Below are 22603 nucleotides of genomic sequence, written 5' to 3'. Positions count from 1 at the left end.
GTTGATCAGGCCTACCACTGTTGTGTCATCGACAAACCGTGCAGGACAGCAAACTGCAGTGCAGTCATGAGTGAACAGGGAGTACAGGAGGGGACTGAGCATGCACCCGAGGGGCCCCTGTGTTGAGGAGCAGCGTAGTGGATGTGTTGCTACCTACCCTTACCACCTGGGGTGTCTCGTCAGGAAGTCCAGGATCCAGTTGCAGAGAGAGGTGTTTAGTCCCAGGGTCCTTAGCTTATTGATGAGCTTTGAAGTCACTATGGTGTTGAACGCTGAGCTGTAGTCAATGAATAGTATTCTCACATAGGTGTTCCTTTTGTCCAGGTGGGAAAGGGCAATGTGGAGTGCAATAGAGATTGCATCATCTGTGGATTTGATAGGGCGGTGTGCAAATTGGAGTGGGTCTAGGGTTTCTGGGATGATGGTGTTGATGTGAGCCATGACCAGCTTTTCAAAGCACTTCATGGCTACAGACGTGAGTGATACGGGTCGGTAGTTATTTAGACAGGTTACTTTCGTGTTCTTGGGCAAAGGCACTATGGTGGTCTGCTTAAAACATGTTGGTATTACAGACTCGGACAGAGAGAGGTTGAAAATGTCAGTGAAGACACTGCCAGTTGGTCAGAGCATGCTCGCAGTACATGTCCTGGTAATCCATCTGGCCCTGCAGGCTTGTGAATGTTGACTTGTTTAAAAGGTCTTACTCACATCGGCTGCGGAGAGCGTGATCACACAGTCTTCCGGAACAGCTGGTGCTCTCATGCATGTTTCACTGCTATTTGCCTTGAAACGAGCATAGAAGTTGTTTAGCTCGCCTGGTAGGCTCGTGTCACTGGGCAGCTCTCAGCTGCGCTTCTCTTTGTAGTCTGTAATGGTTTGCAAGCCCCGCCACATCCGATGAGGGTCAGAGCCGGTGTAGTACGATTCGATCTTAGCCCTGTATTGATGCTTTGCCTGTTTGATGGTTCATTGGAGGGCATAGCGGGATTTCTTATAAGCTTCCGGGTTAGAGTCTCGCTCCTTGAAAGCGGCAGCTCTAGCCTTTAGCTCAGTGTGGATGTTGCCTGTAATCCATGGCTTCTGGTTGGGGTATGTATGGTCATTGTGGGGACGATGTCATCGATGCACTTATTGATGAAGCCAATGACTGATGTGGTGTACTCCTCAATGCCATCGGAGGAATCCCAGAACGTATTCCAGTCTGGGCTAGGAAAACAGTCCTGTAGCTTAGCATCTGCTTCATCCGACCACTTTTTTTATTGATCGAGTCATCGATGCTTCCTGCTTTAATCAGGAGGATAGAATTATGGTCAGATTTGCCAAATGGAGGGCGAGGAAGAGCTATGTATGTGTCTCTGTGTGTGGAGTAAAGGTGGTCCAGAGTTTTTTTCCCGCCCTCTGGTTGCACATTTAACATGCTGATAGAAATTTGGTGAGACCGATTTAATTTTCCCGGCATTAAAGTCCCCGGCCACTAGGAGCGCTGCCTCTGGGTGAGCATTTTCCTGTTTGCTTATGGCGGAATACAGCTCATCGAGTGCGGTCTTAGTGCCAGTCTCAGTTTGTGGTGGTATGTAGGCAGCTACGAAAAATACAGATAAACTCTCTAGGTAGATAGTGTGGTCTACAGCTTATCATGAGATACTCTACCTCAGGTGAGCAATAGCTCGAGACTTCCTTAGATATCGTGCACCAGCTGTTATTTACAAAAATACATAGTCCGCCGCCTCTTGTCTTACCAGATACCGCTGTTCTATTTTGCTGATACAGCATATAACCAGCCAGCTTTATGTTAATAATGTCGCCGTTCAGCCACGACTTTGTGAAGCATGAGATAGTACAGTTTTGAATGTCTCGTTGGTAGTTTAATCTTCCGCGTTGGTCATCAATTATTTTCCAAAGATTGCACGTTTGGCTAGCAGAATGGAAGGCAGTGGAGGTTTATTTGATCGCCTAAAAATTCTCAGAAGGAAACCTGCTCTCCGGACCCTTTTTCTCCAACCTTCTTTTCACGCAAATGACGGGGATCTGGGCCTGTTCCTGGGAAAGCAGTATGTCCTTCATGTCGGGCTCGTTAAAGGAAAAAAAGGATTCTGCCAGTTCGTGGTGAGTAATCGCAGTTCTGATGTCCAGAAGTTATTTTCGGTCATAAGAGACAGTAGCAGCAACATTATGAACAAAATAAGTAAAAAAATAAGTTACAATAGCTGTAGCTGTGGTACACAGCCTGTCTTCCTTCCTCCACACTTCGAAATGCTCCCTTCCCTCGTCCAGATGGTCAGGAAAGTTGCACAGACGATGCTGTGTATACTCAAAATGCACCCTCTTGTGTCACTCCCTTAACAATAGTTCGGAACCGCACAGCCAACCCGACCAATGGGATAGTCAGAATGACAACCAAACTATTTCAGGATATTTTATCCCTAATGGTGTGCAAATGCAGCCCGTAATTCGGGGCATTCCTGCATGTGGGCATTCCTGCATCTGGAGGAACGCCCCTCTCCTTCGAGAATCCAAATGTTTTTTTTTTATTTTTTTAAAATCAAATTCAAATACAGATCTACAATTTACATTCTTACATCATACAAAACAGAAAGCAGGTATTAATGAGAAAATACTGAAAATATGCAAGAACGCCTCCTCTCGAGCATGACGTCTCTTGCTTGTGTGACACTTTTGAACGTGGGTCAAAAGGGAAATAAAAATATCTGTTTTTTATTTTATTTATTTACAATGTGTGAGATTAAACTTCACTGAGTGTCGAAAAAAAGAAAAAAAAATCCCCAAAGAATTATGTTGAAGCCTACATTCCACCATCAAAATGAATGGGGATAAAACAAGCTTTATCGTTTATAAAGTATGAATGGTAGTAAAAACCTACACTACCGTTCAAAAGTTTGGGGTCACTTAGAAATGTTATTGTTTTTGAAAAAAAAAGCAATTTTTTTGACAATTAAAATAACATGAAATTGATCAGAAATACAGTGTTGACATTGTTAATGTTGAAAATGACTATTGTAGCTGGAAACGGCAGATTTTTTTATGGAACATCTACATAGGCGTACAGAGGCACGTTGTGTTAGCGATAAATATTTCCCATTGAAGTCTGGAGCTTTTTTGCAAGTATAAAAAAAGGTTATAGTTTAAAAAGTATAAATGTTATCAAAAAGCTGTAAAAGCAACCTATTCCAGGCCGGTCTGCACGTTTTAAAGTTTGAATGGCATTTCTAGTTTAAATGGGGGAAGAACATTTTCCCATTAAAGTTGATGGTCATTGAAATGCATTGGGATTCATGCAAATGTGTTTGTAGTGTGAAACATATAAGTAGTATCAAAACCTTTTTTCAAGCAACCTGGAGACAGTCAGTCAGCACATTTTATAATGGTTTTGATCTCAGCAGCTCTTGTTTTTTTTGCACTAGAGGTTCCAACAGAAGGAAAAATAATAATATCTAGAAAAGTGCATTTGCTGAAGAAAATGTGGTGTGCTTGCTTGCTTGATTGTCTTAAAGTATTTATGGTTGTGAAATAAGTGATAGTAGTGACAGCCCCTGCAGCAGCAGTGGTAATGACTGGTTATAGTTTTTTTTAAAGTAGATAGATGGGAGAACTGATTGATTGATTGGATATCCTTAACTTGTGAAAGTTGGTTTCTCTAGCTTGAATGGTTCAATAGTTGCTATTGTTGTTGGTGGGTTATTATATGCTGATTTATGCTCATTTGAATATTTTTTTAATCAAATTTTTCCGTTGAAAGGACAGAAGCACAAAAATCAACAGACATTCCACAGATACAAATGTATCCCCCATCCCCTTCCCACCCACAAGACCTGCTTATTTGAGTACATATATCAAATAAGTGATTTTAAGCTGTGAAGTGTTGTTGTCCATATGTTAATGTTGTCCGATTTTGCTGACAAACCAAATCCATCTTTGGGGTTTGCATAACTCATGTTGGCAAAAATGTAGTTGGTCTTTTGGTGATTAGGGTTTCTTGATGAGAATGAAACGTTAGACCATACAGTACTCCAGTTAATATCTACTGCTGGTAATATCTTTGTTCCAGTTTTAATAGATAGGTAGTTGCTGATAAGTCGGTTTGAGTAAAAATATAATTTGGAGACTTACCCTTGCTGTCATTATGTTTTTGATTGGATGAGATACTATATCTGAACCCAAGGTACTACATAAGCACTTAGGGTAGAACGAAGCAGTGTATAAAAGAAAAATGAAGAACCAGGCAGATCGCATTGCTTTTTCAATTCTGGAAACGCAATTAAGCTACAAGTGTCCACAATGTCAGAGAGAGTATGCATTCCCTTCTCACTGCAAGCTGGAAAATATGTTGTCTAGCCACCCAAGAGGAGACTATGATTATTAAATAATGGCATATGGGGATGAGAATTAATGATATACAGTTGAAGTCGGAAGTTTACATAAACCTGAGCCAAATACATTTAAACTCAGTTTTTCACAATTCCTGACATTTAATCCAAGTAAAAATTCCCTGTCTTAGGTCATTTAGGATCACCACTTTATTTTAAAGAATGTGAAATGTCAGAATAATAGTAGAGAGAATGATTTATTTCAGCTTTTATTTCTTTCATCACATTTCCATTGGGTCAGAATTTGACATACACTCAATTAGTATTTGGCAGCATTGTCTTTAAGTTGTTTAACTTGGGTCAAACGTTTCGGGTAGCCTTCCACAAGCTTCCCACAATAAATTGGGTGAATTTTGGCCCATTCGTCTTGACAGAGCTGGTGTTATTGAGTCAGGTTTGTAGGTCTCCTTGCTCGCACACGCTTTTTCAGTTCTGCCCACACATTTTCTATATGATTGAGGTCAGGGCCTTGTGATGGCCACTCCAATACCTTGACTTTGTTGCCCTTAAGCCATTTTGCCGCAACTTTGGAAGTATGCTTGGGGTCATTGTCCATTTGGAAGAGCCATTTGCGACCAAGCTTTAATTTCCTGACTGATGTCTTGAGATGTTGTTTCAATATATCCACATAATTTTCCTGCCTCATGATGCCATCTATTTTGTGACCATGATGCTGCCACCCCAGTGCTTCATGGTTGGGATGGTTGGGATGGTATTATTTGGCTCGCAAGCCTCCCCCTTTTTCCTTCAAACATAACGATGGTCATTATGGCCAAACAGTTCTATTTTTGTTTTATCAGACCAGAGGAAAAAAAAGTACGATCTTTGTCCCCATATGCAGTTTCAAACCGTATTCTGGCTTTTTTTTTATAGCGGTTTTGGAGCAGTTGCTTCTTCCTTGCTGAGCGGCCTTTCAGGTTATGTCGATATAGGACTCGTTTGACTGTAGATATAGATACTTCTGTACCTGTTTCCTCCAGCATCTTCACAAGGGCCTTTGCTGTTGTTCTGGGATTGATTTGCACTTTTCGCACCAAAGTACGTTCATCTCTAGGAGACAGAACGAGTCTCTTTCCTGAGTGGTATGACGGCTGCGTGGTCCCATGGTGTTTATACTTGCGTACTATTGTTTTGTACAGATGAATGTGGTACCTTCAGGCATTTGGAAATTGCTCCCAAGAATGAACCAGCCTTGTGGAGGTCTACAAATATTGTGGAGGTCTTGGCTGATTTCTTTTAATTTTCCCATGTCAAGCAAAGAGGCACTGAGTTTGAAGGTAGGCCTTGAAATACATCCACAGGTACACCTCCAATTGACTCAAATTATGTCAATTAGCCTATCAGAAGCTTCTAAAACCATGACATCATTTTCTGGAATTTTTCCAAGCTGTTTAAAGACACAGTCAACTTAGTGTATGTAAACTTCTGACCCACTGGAATTGTGATACAGTGAATTATAAGTGAAGTAATCCGTCTGTAAGCAATTGTTGGAAAAATTACTTGTGTCATGCACAAAGTAGACGTCCTAACTGACTTGCCAAAACTATAGTTTGTTAACAAGACATTTGTGGAGTGGTTGAAAAACGAGTTTTAATGATTCCAACCTAAGTGTATGTAAACCTCCAACTTCAACTGTATTTACAATGGTTCCTCATTGAATGCCATACTGTAAGCATTTGTGTGATGATGGAGCCAAAGGTGAGTTTGGATTTTTAATAGAAATATTTTAACATAGAGCTTTGCTAAATTCTCCTCCAGGGGGCGCCAGATATTGCGTTTCAAAGAGCTGTAAAAGTTTAACCGTGGAGGTATTGTTGCATCTTAATGATGGAAATGCATGTCTGAAAATACCTTAAATTCGAACTTTGAGACCACCTTTGCAGGTCTGACTATTTGTTTATAAACGCTATTCAAATTGGTGGTGGTGGTGATCTGTAAGGACAGGGAGATGTCAACACCTAGGTATTTGAAATGGCTTACTATTGGGATGTCAGGGGACAGGGAGGTATTCCTCTTCAGTTAGCAGTAATAGTGCGGATTTTGACCAATTAATGTTGTAACCTGAGATTGAACTGAAGTTTTTAAAGATATTGAGAAGGACAGGTAGAGAATGAGGAACGTCTCCAACATATATATTATGAATTATAAACTGGGTGAGTCGAGCCATGAATGCTGATTGGCTGACAGCCGTGGTATATCAGACCGTATACCACAGGTATGCCCTAATTACGTTGGTAACCAGTTTATAAGAGCAATAAGGCACCTAGGGGGTTGTGATATATGGCCAATATACCACGGCTAAAGGGCTGTGTCCAGGCACTCGCGTTGTGTCACGCCTATGTGGTATATTTATTGGCCATATACCACACCTCCTCGGGCCTTATGGCTTAAATATCATCCACATGAAGGGAGATATGGTTGTTAGAGTTGTGATCAGTGATAGGAACATGTGTGAACTGATGGACTGCCTGAGCCAAGAGTTCTAGTGATAAAGTGAAGAGTAAGCTGCTGAGAGGACAGGCTTGCCTTGTTCCTCTGGCAATGGGGAATTGTTTAGAACATATTTTCCCAGCAAGCACCATGGCGGATGGATTAGAATACAGTACTTTGATCTGATAAAACAATCTCCAAAGCCCATACGTTTGAGTGCTGTCCAGAGATAATGCCATTTAAGGCGATCGGTCCGTAGTTTCATAGTCAACAACAGATTGGGGCACGCACTGTTTAAGTAATAATTTTGCCAAGCTTTGTGCATAAATTGTCTGTATAGACCATAAAGTTATTTTCTAACCATTTCTAAGTCATTCTAATTTGAATTGTTATAGTTTATAAAGTTTTGAAGATGTTAAAGTTGTTTTAATATTTTTAACTGTAATGGTTAAAGAGCAGAAGCATTTAAAATGTCTACTACTTTGTAGTAGTAGACATTTTGGCATTGAATCATGAAGTTTTATGATAATTTATTCAAATTAAATTGTTTATAGTTTTCAAGGTTATAGAGAATTTGACGTTAGGTAGCCTAAAGATTTTGAAGTTGGTCTTGTAGCTTAAATGGCCAAGGAGCAGGACCATTTTGTCGAGGTAATTAAGGTAATATGTACATGTAGGTAGGGGTAAAGGGACTATGTATAGATAATAAACAGGTTAGTCGAGGTAATTGAGGTAATACAGTGCCTTGCGAAAGTATTCGGCCCCCTTGAACTTTGCGACCTTTTGCCACATTTCAGGCTTCAAACATAAAGATATAAAACTGTATTTTTTTGTGAAGAATCAACAACAAGTGGGACACAATCATGAAGTGGAACGACATTTATTGGCTATTTCAAACTTTTTTAACAAATCAAAAACTGAAAAATTGGGCATTACCAGATTCAGCTGAGGTCTAGAACTTAGGGAATGATTTGTACCAAATACAATGCTCTTAGTTTTAGAGATGTTCAGGACCAGTTTGTTACTGGCCACCCATTTGTTAAGGGTTTAAGTGACTTCATTAGCTGTGGGTGCTGATGCATATATGGTTGAATCATCAGCATACATGGACACACATGCTTTGTTTAATGCAAGTGCCAGGTCATTGGTATAAATAGAAAAGAGTAGAGGGCCTAGAGTGCTGCCCTGTGGTATATCACACTTTACATGTTTGACATTAGAGATGCTTCCATTAAAGAAAAAACCCTTTGAGTTCGATTAGATAGATAGCTCTGAATCCACGATATGGCATAGGTTGAAAAGCCATAACACACGTTTTTTCAACAACAGGTTATGGTCAATAATATTTGTGTGGAAATTCTTACACATGGACACTCAAAGTCAATCTTAAATGAATCATTGTTTATTATCAGTTAACTGGAGAGGTTACAACAAACGTGATGCACCATGTTGAATTATGTCAGGAGCTCTCACAGGGCAGTCATGTTAGTTCTCTTATATACTGCAGCCAAGTCATTTTTACTTAATTTAGCTTATTCATAATTAACGTTTGCTTCATTCATGTGACCAACCAATACTGGTTTATGCATGTGACAGACCAATACCTCACGAGGCTTCTTCTCTAAGTTGAGACCTTGAAACTGAGATATACTTCGTTCTCAAAACAAGGGTCTGGACATACTGCCAAATTGCAGATACTGAACCAATCACTTGCATGAACAGTTATTAGAAAAGCACAAACATAGAACGCAGAAATGTCTAAATAGAAAATCACCAACATAAAATGTTCCATCACTATATCAAAGGTTGCACTGAAATCTATCAGTACAGCTCCCACAATCTTCCTATTATCAATTTCTTTCAACCAATCATCAGTACATGTTGAGTGCCCGTCTCTATAAGCATGCTGGAAGTCTGTTGTTAATTTGTTTACAGAGAAATAGCATTGCATTTGGTTAAACACAATTCTTTTCCAAAAGTTTGCTAAGAGCTGGCTGCACCAGTAAAAGCCTCTTTACCACTCTTGGGTGGTGGAATTACTTTGGCTTCCGTCCAGGCTTGAGAACAAAGACTTTCCTCTAGGCTCAGATTAAAGATATGACAGATAGCTGTGGCTATGGAGTCAGCTACCATCGTCAGTAGCTTTCCATCTAAGTTGTCAATGCCAAGAGGTTTGTCATTACTATTCAATAACAATCATTTTTCCACCTTTCCCACACTAACTTTACAAAATTCAAACTTGCAATGCTATTCTTTCATTATTTATTTTTTTTAATGTATGAATACGATGGCTCACTGTTCATTGTGGGCATTTCCTGCCTAAGTTTGCCCACTTTGCCAATGAAATAATCATTAAAATAATTGGCAACGTTAAATGGTTTTGTGATGAATAAGCCATCTGATTCGATGAAAGAGTACAATTTGTCTTTATGCCTATAATTCCATTTAAAGTACTCAAGTTTTTTTCCATCATTCTTTAAATAATTGATCTTGGCTTCATGTTGAGTTTTGTCACATAATTTCTCAATTTGCAGTAAGTCAGTCAGTCAGATGTGTTGTAGCTTAATTGGCCAAAGAGCAATTCCTGTGGTCTACTTGTTATCTATCCCGATGTCTAGTCACTTTACCCTGCCTTCATGTACATACTGTACCTACCTCAAATACATTATCTTGCTCCTCTACACATTGATCTGGTACCATGCGTATATACCTCCATTATTGTGTGTTTTATTTTATTCCTCTTGTGTTACTATTCCATTTTTATTTGACTCTGCATGTAACGGTTTTCTTCTGGTGAAAGAGAGGCGGACCAAAACGCAGCGTGGTTGTTATTCATTGTTCTTTAATAAAGAAACTATACATGAATAAACTAACAAAACAACAAACGTGGGGAAACCCTAAAACAGTCCTATCTGGTGCAAACACAGAGACAGGAACAATCACCCACAAACACACAGTGAAACCCAGGCTACCTAAGTATGATTCTCAATCAGAGACAACTAATGACACCTGCCTCTGATTGAGAACCATACTAGGCCGAAACATAGAAATACCCAAAACATAGAAAAACAAACATAGACTGCCCACCCCAACTCACGCCCTGGCCATACTAAATAATGACAAAACAAAGGAAATAAAGGTCAGAACGTGACACTGCATGGTTGGGTAGGGCTCGTAAGCAAGCGTTTCATGGTAAAGCAAGCATTTTACTGTAAAGTCTACACCAGAGCATGTGACAAATAAAATGTTATTTTATTTTATTTGGTTCTTATCATTTGGTTCTTAACATAAAAAAGAAGCCATCCAAAAAAGTGTCGCTTTAAGGCAATATGTTAAAATAGTTACATTTCAAAAAGTTGATATAGTATCAGAAAGCTGTATAAAATCTAAACATTGGTTTGGGGTTGATAGCTTACACAGTGAAAGAGGAGATTAGATTTACCCTTGAACTCTATCAGAGCATTTACACTATAGAAGTGGCATTCTCCTAGCCACGCTAGCCTCGCCTTCATGTGGGTGCTAACAAGCTAGCAAGCAAGCTAGGTAGTGCTAATATTTAACAGCCTTTGTCAGCCAATCTAGTAGGGGTTGGAAGCGATCGTGAGCTTCGATCGGTCACTCGCATCGCCATATTGCGGAAGAGGTTCAGCTTTCCCCAACTTTAGTCCCACCCTGTTCAGCTCCTTCACTCATGCACTTGTATGACTCCGTTTATTGACATTCGAATGCATTGGAGATCATAAAAAAAGATTGTTGTTGTTCAAAAAGTTGAAATGCTCTCAATTATATCTATTTTTTTCATCTAAGTTGGTGCCGTCGGTACGTTTTAAAGTTGGTTTCATATTCATAGCTTAAATTGTTTACGTTCTAGAGTGGGCTAAAGAAATCATATAAAAATAATAAGACTACGTAAGAACTCTAGAGTGATATTGCCTTCAGAAAGCACATTGATAATACAACTATGTAAGAAATCTTGTGAGGTCTTGCCTTCAGCAAGCACATTAATGAGTATGTAAGAAATCTTGTGCGGTCTTGCCTTCAGCAAGCACACTAATAATATGAATATGTAATAAATCTAGAGTGGTCTTATGGTTTGATAAGAGAGACAGAAGCAGAGACAGAAGCACTTAGTCAGACATTGGGAGGTTAACAGAGGAACTTACCAACGCATATTGAAAAGCCTCTCCCGAAGAGGCTGCATGCTCCTACATTCTCTTGGTCTGATAGGACAGGATATTACTACTCAGTTCTAGGGATATGAACGTTTCTCAAGACATCCTACTGTCTGTATCAAATATGAACCAGCATACAAATGATTTTTCTTTCGGTGACAAGACATTTACCAATTGTGTTACAGATTTGTTCATATTTCCCTGTCCAGTAATAACCCTTGATGTGGCTGGAGAAGAGAACACTTTGAGACCCTTAGAGTTGTTGTTGGCTTGACACCCAGCTCCTACAGACTTGTGAAGCACAACACCACAATCTGAATTGAAGATGCACACGCACGGACACACACGCACACACGTACTGTACAGTGCTCTCTGCGCTTTTAACGGACCTCTGAGACTATCACAGTGCAGGTGCATTTATACGGAGACTTGATTACACACAGGTGGATTGTATTTATCATCATTAGTCATTTAGGTCAACATTGGATCATTCAGAGATCCTCACTGAACTTCTGGAGAGAGTTTTCTGCACTGAAAGTAAAGGGGCTGAATAATTTTGCACGCCCAATTTTTCAGTTTTTGATTTGTTAAAAAAAGTTTGAAATATCCAATAAATGTCGTTCCACTTCATGATTGCGTCCCACTTGTTGTTGATTCTTCACAAAAAAATACAGTTTTATATCTTTATGTTTGAAGCCTGAAATGTGGCAAAAGGTCGCAAAGTTCAAGGGGGCCGAATACTTTCGCAAGGCACTGTATGTAAATAAGGTATTTCTGTTTTTAATTTTTAATACATTCACAAACATTTCTAAAAACCTGTTTTCACTTTCTAATTATGGGGTATTGTGTGTAGATTACTGACAATTTATTTTATTATATCCATTTTAGAATAAGGCTGTAACATAACAAAATGTGGAAAAAGTTAAGGGGTCTGAATACTTTCTGAATGCACTGTACATACACACACGCACACGCACACGCACACATGCACCACACAAACAAACAAACACACGCACGTACACACACACACACACACACACACACACACACACACACACACACACACATACACACACACAGACAAGATTCAGCATGTGTGTGTTGTGTGGGCTCTTAATTGTTGTTGCTGGACAATCATTTGTTCCTTCTCAACAGAACAAAAGTGAGAGAAGTGGTACTGGAGGATCTCCTGAATGTAATGAAGTTGTTTCAGTTTCACAGTCATCTACAACAAGTAACAGAAGAGGGCAGCAGACTCAAGCACAGTAGCATATCAAGAACCCATGGCATTTTTGGGATAGGCTCATTTTGAGTAATCATTGCGTACTTGATAGATGAATATATTTAAACGATGTAATTCAGAATAATAGTTATTTCTGGTCAATATCTAATACTGATCAATATCTAATTCATGGGCATTGTATTGCAGCATCTGAATCACCTCATGAGGCCAAGACAAGTCTACTCTATATTTTTCTTGAGGCTCCTTCTGAAGTGATCTGCTACATCTTCATCAAAATGTTAAAGATCAGAGTAACAAAAACAAATGCCCATTGATGCATTTTGACACCGAATGTTCATCGGTGCACACATCATCTCATTTTAGTATACAGAAGCCGTATGGAGGCACCTGTGTGAGGGTACTGGGGACATTTGTCGTGTCTGGCCTCTTTATGAGGGACTGATTAAGCTTGTGATTGTGGCTGACACAGGCTGCCTGTTAGTTCCCTATAGACTCAGACTGCTGCTGAGGTTCAAAAGGCCCCTGTTGTCATGGGAGGAGTGACTGATCATGGCAGTACTGCTGTTCGGGAGCGTCCCTGTTGCTGTGTCCTACCCACTCTGAGTTTCCTATCCAGTATCCAGTATCTATAATCCCTCAGGATAACCCCTGGTGGACTAGCACTCCACAAATATTCTCAGGGTGAGATTCACAATAGACTATCGGGTGGGAGTAAGTAAGGTGCTGAGGGAGAGATAAGAACATTATTTGAACACTGTAAAACACTTGTTCCCTTTGGCTCTACGATCAAAGACCCGGCTTATTATTATTCTGTGTTCTGTGATAAAACTACAATGGCTTGAAATCACTGGATCGTTCTCTATTCCAACCCATATTGTTATGCAGCACTCAAATAAGATTCAGTAATCCAGTAACATTATCTGAACATATAACTGTAACCCTTATGTCCTCCCTTTGAAATACTACTGTCTAGGATTTGGTCGTTTCTTAGCTCTTCTTCAGTGATCTTCCCATCGTGACTGTTTTTAATAGGGCTCCATAACAACGAAGCATTAATACTGTTGTCATCCCAGAGGCTGGTGTTGTGAAGGTAGAGGATAGTGTCTCCCTCCTCCCACCATCTTCCACCCAGGTCCTGTTGATGTATTAATTGTCTTGGCTCTCACAGACATGCTTGTCATTTTTTATGTGACAGACCATACAGAAGTTGCATCCCAAATTGTACCCTATTCACTAAATAATGCATGACTTTTGACCAGAGTCTATGGGCCCTGGAAAAAAATAGTTTAGATTTACATTTGACATTTTAGTAATTTAGGAGATTCTCTTATCCAGAGCAACTTACAGTTATTTTGTGGTCTGCTGCCTTAGCTCTCCTGGTCCTGGTCAGCTCACATCCAGGGCTGTGGGGCATTGGATACTAGCTACCTCCCCAATCTGAGCCACGATCAGTTACTGACTGGAGGTGACATTGAGAGAGTTTAAGATGAAGGTGAAAAAAATGTCACAGGTATGATTAATGAAATTAAATGACAACTGAAATGAAATGTAATGAGAACCTTAGAAGCCTTGCCTTAAAATACATGCTAAAAAATAGTCTTTAGCCTCTAATTCACTCTTCCTGCTAAATTGTTAAATTGATGGTCATGGTCAATATGATTCAAAGTATTTTCGTATGAGCATTTATATTAATTCAACACAGAGATGATTTATTCTTCTCAATGTCATACAGACTTAGAAAAGTTGTTAGTTCCAGCTCGTGATTGAACCACATTTGACAATGCAGCACACCATCCGCATGATAAGATGACAGGATGACACTCCCTCTTTCTCCCTATTTCTACCAAGCTTCCTCAGGGATGATTTACGTTCAAGAAGAAGGTTTCATCAAATTAAAGGTCATATCTATGTATATTTGCCTCTGATCTTATTTTTCAGGATTATTCTATACAAATTCATTTCGGTCAAGGATGATTTTGACAAAATATACATACAGAAAGTAAAGGAAGCAATTATGTTGATTATTAGAGTCCAGGTTTTAATCACTACAATTACATCTTAAACACAAGTAATGTGGGAAGGAGGGTGGATTAAAGGTATCAAAAGTGTCCCTGCATTGGCAGTAACCTGTAGTGTTGCTTCCCATGTTACCAATCCCTGTGAAAAGTTAATGTAAGCAGGATTTGCAGGGAGCTGGTGATGAAACTATGCTGTAACTGTTACCAATGTGCCACACTTGCGAAGTGCAAGCTTTCCTTTGAAAGCGTTTCTCTATATGCTGCAGGGTCAGATCTCTCAGAGCTTCTTGTACAGTAGTTGCAGAATGATGGAAGGCAATAATGCTCAAAAAGGGGCAATGCTTTTGCATTGATTTGTATTCTTTTCAATAAATGAAATGTACATAGAAAATGAAGAAAATATAGCATCAAATGATATAGGTATGGGATACGACATGATATGCAGCAGATGAACGCATACAGTGCGTTTTGAAAGTATTCAGACCCCTTCACTTTTCCCACATTTTTTTACGTTACAGCCGTATTCTAAAATGGATTCAATTGTTTTTCCCCTCGTCAATCTACACATCTACACTCCATAATGACAAAGAAAAAAATGTTTTATAGATTTTTTAAAAAAATTATAAAAAATAAAAAAAACGGAGTATCACATCTACATAAGTATTGAGACCCTTTACTCAGTACTTTGTTGATGCACCTTTGGCAGCGATTATGGCCACGAGTCCTCTTGAATATGACGCTACAAGCTTGGCACACCTGTATTTGGGGAGTTTCTCCCATTGTTCTCTGCAGATCCTCTCAAGCTCTGTCAGGTTGAATGGGGAGCGTCGCTGCACAGCTATTTTCAGGTCTCTCCAGAGAGAGATCGGATTCAACTCCTGACTCTGCCTGGGTCACTGAAGGACATACAGAGACCTGTCCCGAAGCCACTCCTATGTTGTCTTGGCTGTGTGCTTAGGGTCGTTGTCCTGTTGGAAGGTAAACTTTGCCCCAGTCTGAGGTCCTGAATGCTCTGGAACAGGTTGTCATCAAGGATCTCTCTGTACTTTGCTCTATTAATCTTTACCTCGATCCTGACTAGTTTCCCAGTCCCTACCACTGAAAAACATCCCCACAGCATGATGCTGCCAGCACCATTTGTCACTGTAGGGATGGTATTGGCCAGGTGATTAGCGGTGCCTTTATTCCTCCAGACGTGACACTTGGCATTCAGGCCAAAGAGTTTAATCTTGGTTTCACCAGACCAGAGAATCTTGTTTCTCATGGTCTGATAGTCCTTTAGGTGCCTTTTGGCAAACTCCATGTGCCTTTTACTGAGGAGTGTCTTCCGTCTTGCTACTCTACCATAAAGGCCTGATTGGTGGAGTGCTGCAGAGATGGTTGTGGAAGGTTCTCCCATCTCCACAAAGGAACTCTGGAGCTCTGTCAGAGCGACCATCGGGTTCTTGATCACCTCCCTGAGCAAGGCCCTTCTCCCCCTGATTGCTCAGTTTGGCCGGGCGGCCAGCTCTAGGAAGAGTCTTGGTGGTTCCAAACTTCTTCTATATAAGAATGATCAAGGCCACTGGGTTCTTGGGGTCCTTCAATGCTGCAGAAATCTTTTGGTACCCTTCCCCAGATCTGTGCCTCGACACAATCCTGTCTCGAAGCTTTACGGACTATTCTTTCGACCTCATGGCTTGATTTTTGCTCTGACGTGCACTGTCAATTGTTGGACCTTATATAGACAGGTGTGCACCTTTCCAAATCATGTTAAATCATATGAATTTACCACAGGTGGACCCCAATCAAGTTGTAGAAAGGATGATCAATGGAAACAGGATGCACCTAAGCAACACCAAAAATGCAATCAATTTTAATAACATTTCTAAAAACCTGTTTTCGCTTTGTCATTATGGGGTATTGTGTGCAGATTGATGAGGAAAACATTAATTCAATCCATTTTAGAATAAGGCTGTAACATAACAAAATGTGGGAAAAGTCAATGGGTCTAAATACTTTCTGAATGCACTGCATATATTAGATGTATTTTAAATGCAAGTCAGTTAAGAACAAATTCTTATTTACCATGAAGGCCTACCGGGCCTGTCCCTGAACATCTACCTTGTTCAGGGGCAGAATGACAGATGTTTACCTTGTCAGCTCTGGGATTCGATCCAGCAACCTTTCGGTAACTGGCCCTACGCTAGATGTAGAGAGGGTCAGACAACTGCAGGACATTTTCATGAACTTCATGACACGCATATTACAAATGCAAAGAATTGAGAGGTTAAATATGCACAAAAGCTGCAACGAGTGCAATAACAAGAACATTGTAAGCACAGAGGTAAGGGGATTATTTTAAACCCTTGGCAACAGACATGCCGAAAAAAACACATTTCAAAAGGGGGGCAGTGTTCCCTATTACTATAGCAACAGGAAGAAGACATGGCTGCTTCAATCAGCTTTGGGTTTCTCAGTGAGGAAAATGCATAGCAACTCCAGACAGGGAGTGGTGTAACTGTTGTACTAACGAGAGATAAAGTCAAGTGTAAGCCGATTTGTCCTCCTGTGTGTCCTTTTGTCCTTCTAACCATATGGCCCTTTGGAATTATTATTATACTCATTTCTATTAACAGAATATGGAAATAATTGATTTTTTTATACAAATTTGACCATTTTTAGCTGAGATGAAATGAATGGCTGGTAGCCTACTAAGTGTTTCTCTGGTTGACGACACTAAAGTGCATTACATTTATAATAAAAGTTGCTCATTCGTTATAAGTTCCAAGGTTGCAACCTTCTTATTATAATTATTAAAGAGGTAATGTCTTGTGTAGTAAATAATAAATACTAAAAGAGGCAGATGGCCTCTGTCTCCTTACTACTTGTACACACGTATACAAAGTAACATTGGATCTATGACAAATAAAAACATTGGACAATGCATAATAGACCAATAAGCGGTTCAGTCTAGATAAACCAATAGTGTGACCACAGTCTTACAGCATTCGGCGAATCCCCTGCGTATCTGATGCAACAAGGCTGCAACAAAAGTTACACCTTCCAACTGCAAGATTGTATCCTTCCTCCCGGGTGTGTGACCAAATAGTTCCTCATAAACCGTTGCCGTTATTACAGAAGGCTATAAGACATTCTCTGTGGGAGACATATTATTTACTAACAAGACATTAGCTCGGAAATATTATCCATAAAAATACCATGATGCAGAAGTGAATTACGTTATTGCAACAGAAGTGTGGGTGTAGAAATGTAGGTATATGCTTTTCAATTTAAATAATTAAAAGTTACATCGTTTTCTTTCCATTTTATTTCTATATGACCTTTGAAAATAACAGAAGGTGGAAAGTCCCTTGCATATGACGCGATAAAAAGGTGAAATGTAAACTGCGGATTGATTTGTATTTGTGTGATTCGGTCCTGCTTTAGGAGTTCCAGAAGAAGTAGCGGATCCCAAAACTTTATGTTTGCAACTCGTCTTCATAACAGTCCATGTGAAGTCATTGTGTTCTTAGGAAGACATGGCTTATTAAATTGACCCCACTGTCACTCTAGTCGTTGTGCTCTGCATTTGCAACGCACTTCCAAAAAACTATCCAGTAATAATGGGGTAAGTGAAATTGTTTGTTCTCTTTATACTACAGTAGTTGTGAAGTATAATGTGTTGAATATGTTAGCTTTGACATTGTAATTGTTTTATTAACTATTTCTGAAATGATGTTGGGGTTATTGTAATCACCTTTTAGTCTAACAGATATTTTGAATCTACAGTTTTACAGTAGCCTACTGAGCTCAGAAGTGAGAATTGCCAGTGAAACATATTTGATCAGTGGACTACTATAGTAAAACTATAGTTTTCAAACGTAGTTATGCATGTTAAAAACATTAACACATAACAATAGTTGGAGGAAATTAATACTTTTTTTGGTATTTGATCTATAATACACATAGGCTAACTAACATTAAAGTTTTTTACCATGCTGCAGACACCGCTCTCCTGAACTGTGAAATGGATTAGAATAAATACAATTTGATATGTTGTTGAGATATTATAGTTGCATTTATGAGGGGAGTGAGTTTTCATAGAGACAGTGTTAAAGTATATAGCCCTGTAACATTTCCTAACTTATTTTCCCAAAGTTCAGTAGTTTCATAAAAATAAAACTTAGATGTTATTTTATGCATGTAACATGCAATTATCAGGAATCTTTAACCAATTTTGGACTCTGATAATTGCACTATTTGTATAGGTGTTTTGAGACTGTGGTGGTTTTGGGGGTGTGGCAGTCGGATGTAATGGGGTGTTTGGGTGTGGAAATTCAGTAGAGTTGTTGATTGTTTTCATTTGTATTTTTTTGTCATTTACAGGTCTTCAAGTGTTCCCACCACTCTGCCCATAGTGACGCTTCTCTCAAACCCTCGCACACTTAGTGCATTTCACCGTTTGGACCTAAATAAAAGACACGATGGCTGCATCGATCCTTCGCAGGAAAATTCCTCTTGTTTGCATGGTCGACCTCATTATTCCCTCTCTCCAACAAGCTAACGACAGCCAATCCTGGGGAAGGAAGGGGGCGGAGTTATTGGAGAGACCGCACATAATTGGTGAGTTACTGCAATACGCTTTTTTATTTTTCCACATTCCAGGTGGAACCGCACTGCAGTACGAGCTAATGTCGTACAGTGAGTAAAGCTAAGTGGATATTTTCCCAATGAAGACGATGGCGTTCAATCATTTTCAAATGATCGGTTAGTTTTTCAAGGATATTTTTACTTTTCTACATTTATCGTCTTCATTTTCAGATTTTTCTACATTTATCATCAGATATTAAAGGACTGTTTTTAAAAAAATCCTCATTTAATTTTTATGCCTGCAATATGGACATTCAAATTAAATATTTTTAACGAAAATTGTATTTTTCGTAGGTGATGGTCAGACGGACTGGATGACGGAAAAAGTTGATTTGTCTTCGTTCCAGTCGACTACTGAATCCTCTTCTAGCTCATCTTCTCCGCCCTCACCGTTGGAACATGATGTCAAGGTGCCCTCTGACTTGGAGGTCATGACCTCTCTTTTGCAAGAGGAGCTTGCTCAGCTTGAGGATTACTTCCGGTCTGAATCGACTTCAACCAAATTGGACAAATCACCAAAATGTGACAAAGGCGCCCAAGCAATGGGTGCCCATTCTTACTACCAGTTGCCCTATGCTTCGTACAGTGGCAACCAATCAGAAACAAGCCCACTGGTTGTTACCCTGGCAACAGGGGAACTCGACCGGGTGAGCTTCTGTGGTGGTCCCGTTGGAAGATCCAAAATGGCGAGACCAGCCCCATACAACTATCATCATCGTTCATACAATACTTGCCGAAGAATAGTTTCAGATGGTGTCAACAAAGTTGGAGAGGAACTTGAGCATGACACCTGGAGTGCCAAAGGAAGTTACTCAGGAAGCACAGAGGTGGCTGTTAACCACTGTTCTACATTGAAAACCGTGGGGAAGAGCATTAGCAGTGTTAAGAAAGTCAGAGAATGTGGTGTATCGTTGAAGGAAGAGGAAAGTTATTGTTTTACAGAGGACGTGTTTTGCAGTGAAGAGATGACCAGAGGTTTTTGTATGGCTGGGTCCTTCGATACCCACCCCAAGAGAGAAGGACAGTTGATGCATGGTATGAAGGTTAGCGGTTATGATGGTATGGGGCTGGAGGTCTTGCATTGCAACAAAGATGGTGGACTCTCTGGAACTATTCCTCAAGAGCCAGAGGCAAACGATGGCTATTACCACCACCACCCGAACGTTGCTCATACAGAGCCTTATCATAGCTTTATCGGTGAAATCCAAGAGCCTACACAAGTACATGGTATAGAGCCCCAGCATGGCCACTACCTCTTCCCAGAATGCATCGGAGACCAAAGCTACGAATGTCTGTCAAGAGGAGAGAGCGAGGGGCCAATGGTGGACTCGCCCATTCACAGGCAAGCAGTACAGAGGCTAAAGGAAGATCCATGCCCCCTGAGCTGCCTCAAACCAGGCCTTGTCTCTGTCCCTCTGGAAGTACATACCGGAGAACGGAAGCAGAAGAAGAGAGACCAGAACAAAACAGCTGCTCACAGGTATTTTGTGAAAAATTTAGTGATTTTCTTTGTGTTATGAAGTTTAAATAAAAACTGTGAGTATAGAATGTTTGGTCATTTTCTTAGTTTGACCAAAGAAACATCTGTGTACATTTTAACTAATCTTTTAAAGTTGAAAAACTGAACTTTTTTGTAGACTCTAATATCTGGTTTGAATGGGATAACTGTGGTTTTTCACTGATGTGATATGCTACTAGAATTGCTTAGTTACAAAATGTGTTTTATAAAAGACGAAATCTGAACTCTTCTTCTGATAGGTCCCGCTATCTTGGATGTTCATAGATGCATATCTGGAAATCTAGTTCTTGAGGGATGAGGGTGGGAAAACATGTCCATGTTAAATTCATGACGTTAGCTTTCTCTATAATTAGAGAGAACCGATATTGAACTGCTAGCCTACTGTAGCTCAGTGACCCAGACATGGTAGCTTCTACAAAGATACAGAAAGTCCTGTGGTAGGGTTTTTCGGACAGATGGGATGTTGTGGGTGTAGGACAGGGTTGGCAACTGCCAGTTGCCGTGGGGCGTGCGAGAAGGACAAAATAAGGGGAAAAGATGGAGGGGGGGGCTCCAATGGTAGTTGCAAGCTGATCCTGGTATTTTGTAAACTAAAGGTATCGACTGCGTAAGAGGGCGGAGCTGGACATACTGGAGGAGGAGCTTCATGGGCTGGAGGGACAGAACCGGGAGCTCCAGGACAAGGCGGAGTCAGTGGAACGAGAGATTCAATATGTCAAAGATTTACTCATCGAGGTCTACAAAGCCCGTAGTCAACGCCTAAAGCAAGATGCCAGTGCCTAATCTCCCACCCACAACACCAGCACTCGCATCAAGAGCACTTGTTTGTTCAAAATGATAGTTGCATGATTTTGGTAGTTTTTCTAAAAAATATAATCGCTTTATTATTGTTACAGACAATATGCCACACAATGTATCTTTCCAAATGTTTCCCTGAATGACTTCAGGGCTTAGTTGGTGAATTTAGGAGGAAACTATAAACTGTCCGTGACCACTGTGACACTGACCTGCACTCACAGCCTTGTAATGTTGGAGTTTGAGCTTGCAATGATTGACCTTTTTACAGTCATTTTTTAATCGTAATAGAAACGATTGAATTATGCCTGTTTTTATTGACAGTCAATGTCAGCATAAAGGAAGGATGTTTCATGCTGTGATGATGTATCTTTTGTTGTATTTATTCATCACCTTTTGCTTTGTCCACTCATTTGGTATAAGGGATTGAAGAAGGAATGTTTAAAATGCTGTGGAAAAGTTCATAAATGCTGCAAACTACTAGAACATTTTATTGCTAAAAGGCTGATGTAGAACATGTAGGAAACCACCTAGACCTTGCTAAAGTACCCAATGCATGTTTGATTGTTAAAAAAGCATGATTGCTTGTTATTTGAAAATAACAATTATTTTAACTGCATGGCTTCCTGATTTAATGGTTTCCATAGAGCATTTTCTCAAGTCATGCTTTAACTGTTTCAATTTCATTAGCTGACTAGTTCTACAGAGCTTTACTCTAAACTATTTATTTTATACTCAGGATGTTTGTCCACTTTTACATAATGAGGAAAATTGACATGGCTATCACTGTTTTATCATCTTGGTTTTTTCTTGGCTGTATTTTGCGAAAAAACAATCACCTGTTGACACAACAATAAATTGTTGCTGGGCATAATGTCTTCATGATAATCTTAGTGAATGAATATGTGTTGAATTCAGGTCTACTTGTTTGATAGATGACTATATCAGGTAACTATCAGGTAAATTGCAGTCAAATAAACCAGTTATGTTTGATCATTTATTCTTTGTGGACTGTTATTACAATACATTGTTATTACACTGTTATAGAAGTCAGACAGTTTACATCATTGTTGCTCAAGCCATTCCTGTGGGACCCACAGAGGGAGTGCACTTTTCTGTTTTAGCCCAGCTAACACACCTGATTCTCTTCCAGGGCAGGATTTCCAAGCCTTGTTCATGTAGCTTAATGTATCTTCTGGAAGACTAGTTAAATGTGGACTCAATGTCTGTCAATGTCCAGCGAATAAACAACAATGTTGTCAAGGTAGATCAAGAGGGAGTCTCACCATCGGCCCAGACACCGCTGTGTCGTGCCTTACACAGGCCGAAAGACATAGAACCCCAATGGGGTGGTAAGGGGCATTGCAGGGGCATTATGCAGACCGGAAGGTCAAACTCGTAGACATCCA

General features: G+C 39.9%; 1 protein-coding gene across 1 annotated transcript; it reads left to right on the top strand.

Moving 5' to 3' along the window:
- Positions 1 to 17295: 17295 nt before the first annotated feature.
- On the top strand, positions 17296 to 22194 carry LOC139385561 (uncharacterized). Its single transcript, XM_071130731.1, has 5 exons — positions 17296 to 17500; positions 17678 to 17858; positions 18617 to 18853; positions 19175 to 20360; positions 20996 to 22194. The coding sequence occupies exons 3-5, from the start codon at positions 18715 to 18717 to the stop codon at positions 21180 to 21182; spliced, it is 1512 nt and encodes a 503-aa protein (XP_070986832.1). The 5' UTR covers positions 17296 to 17500; positions 17678 to 17858; positions 18617 to 18714; the 3' UTR covers positions 21183 to 22194.
- The last annotated feature ends 409 nt before the right edge of the window (positions 22195 to 22603 follow it).

Source organism: Oncorhynchus clarkii, chromosome 27 (genome assembly GCF_045791955.1).
Source record: "Oncorhynchus clarkii lewisi isolate Uvic-CL-2024 chromosome 27, UVic_Ocla_1.0, whole genome shotgun sequence".
In the NCBI taxonomy this organism is placed as follows: Eukaryota; Metazoa; Chordata; class Actinopteri; order Salmoniformes; family Salmonidae; genus Oncorhynchus; species Oncorhynchus clarkii.
This window is presented reverse-complemented; position numbering and strand designations above follow the sequence as displayed.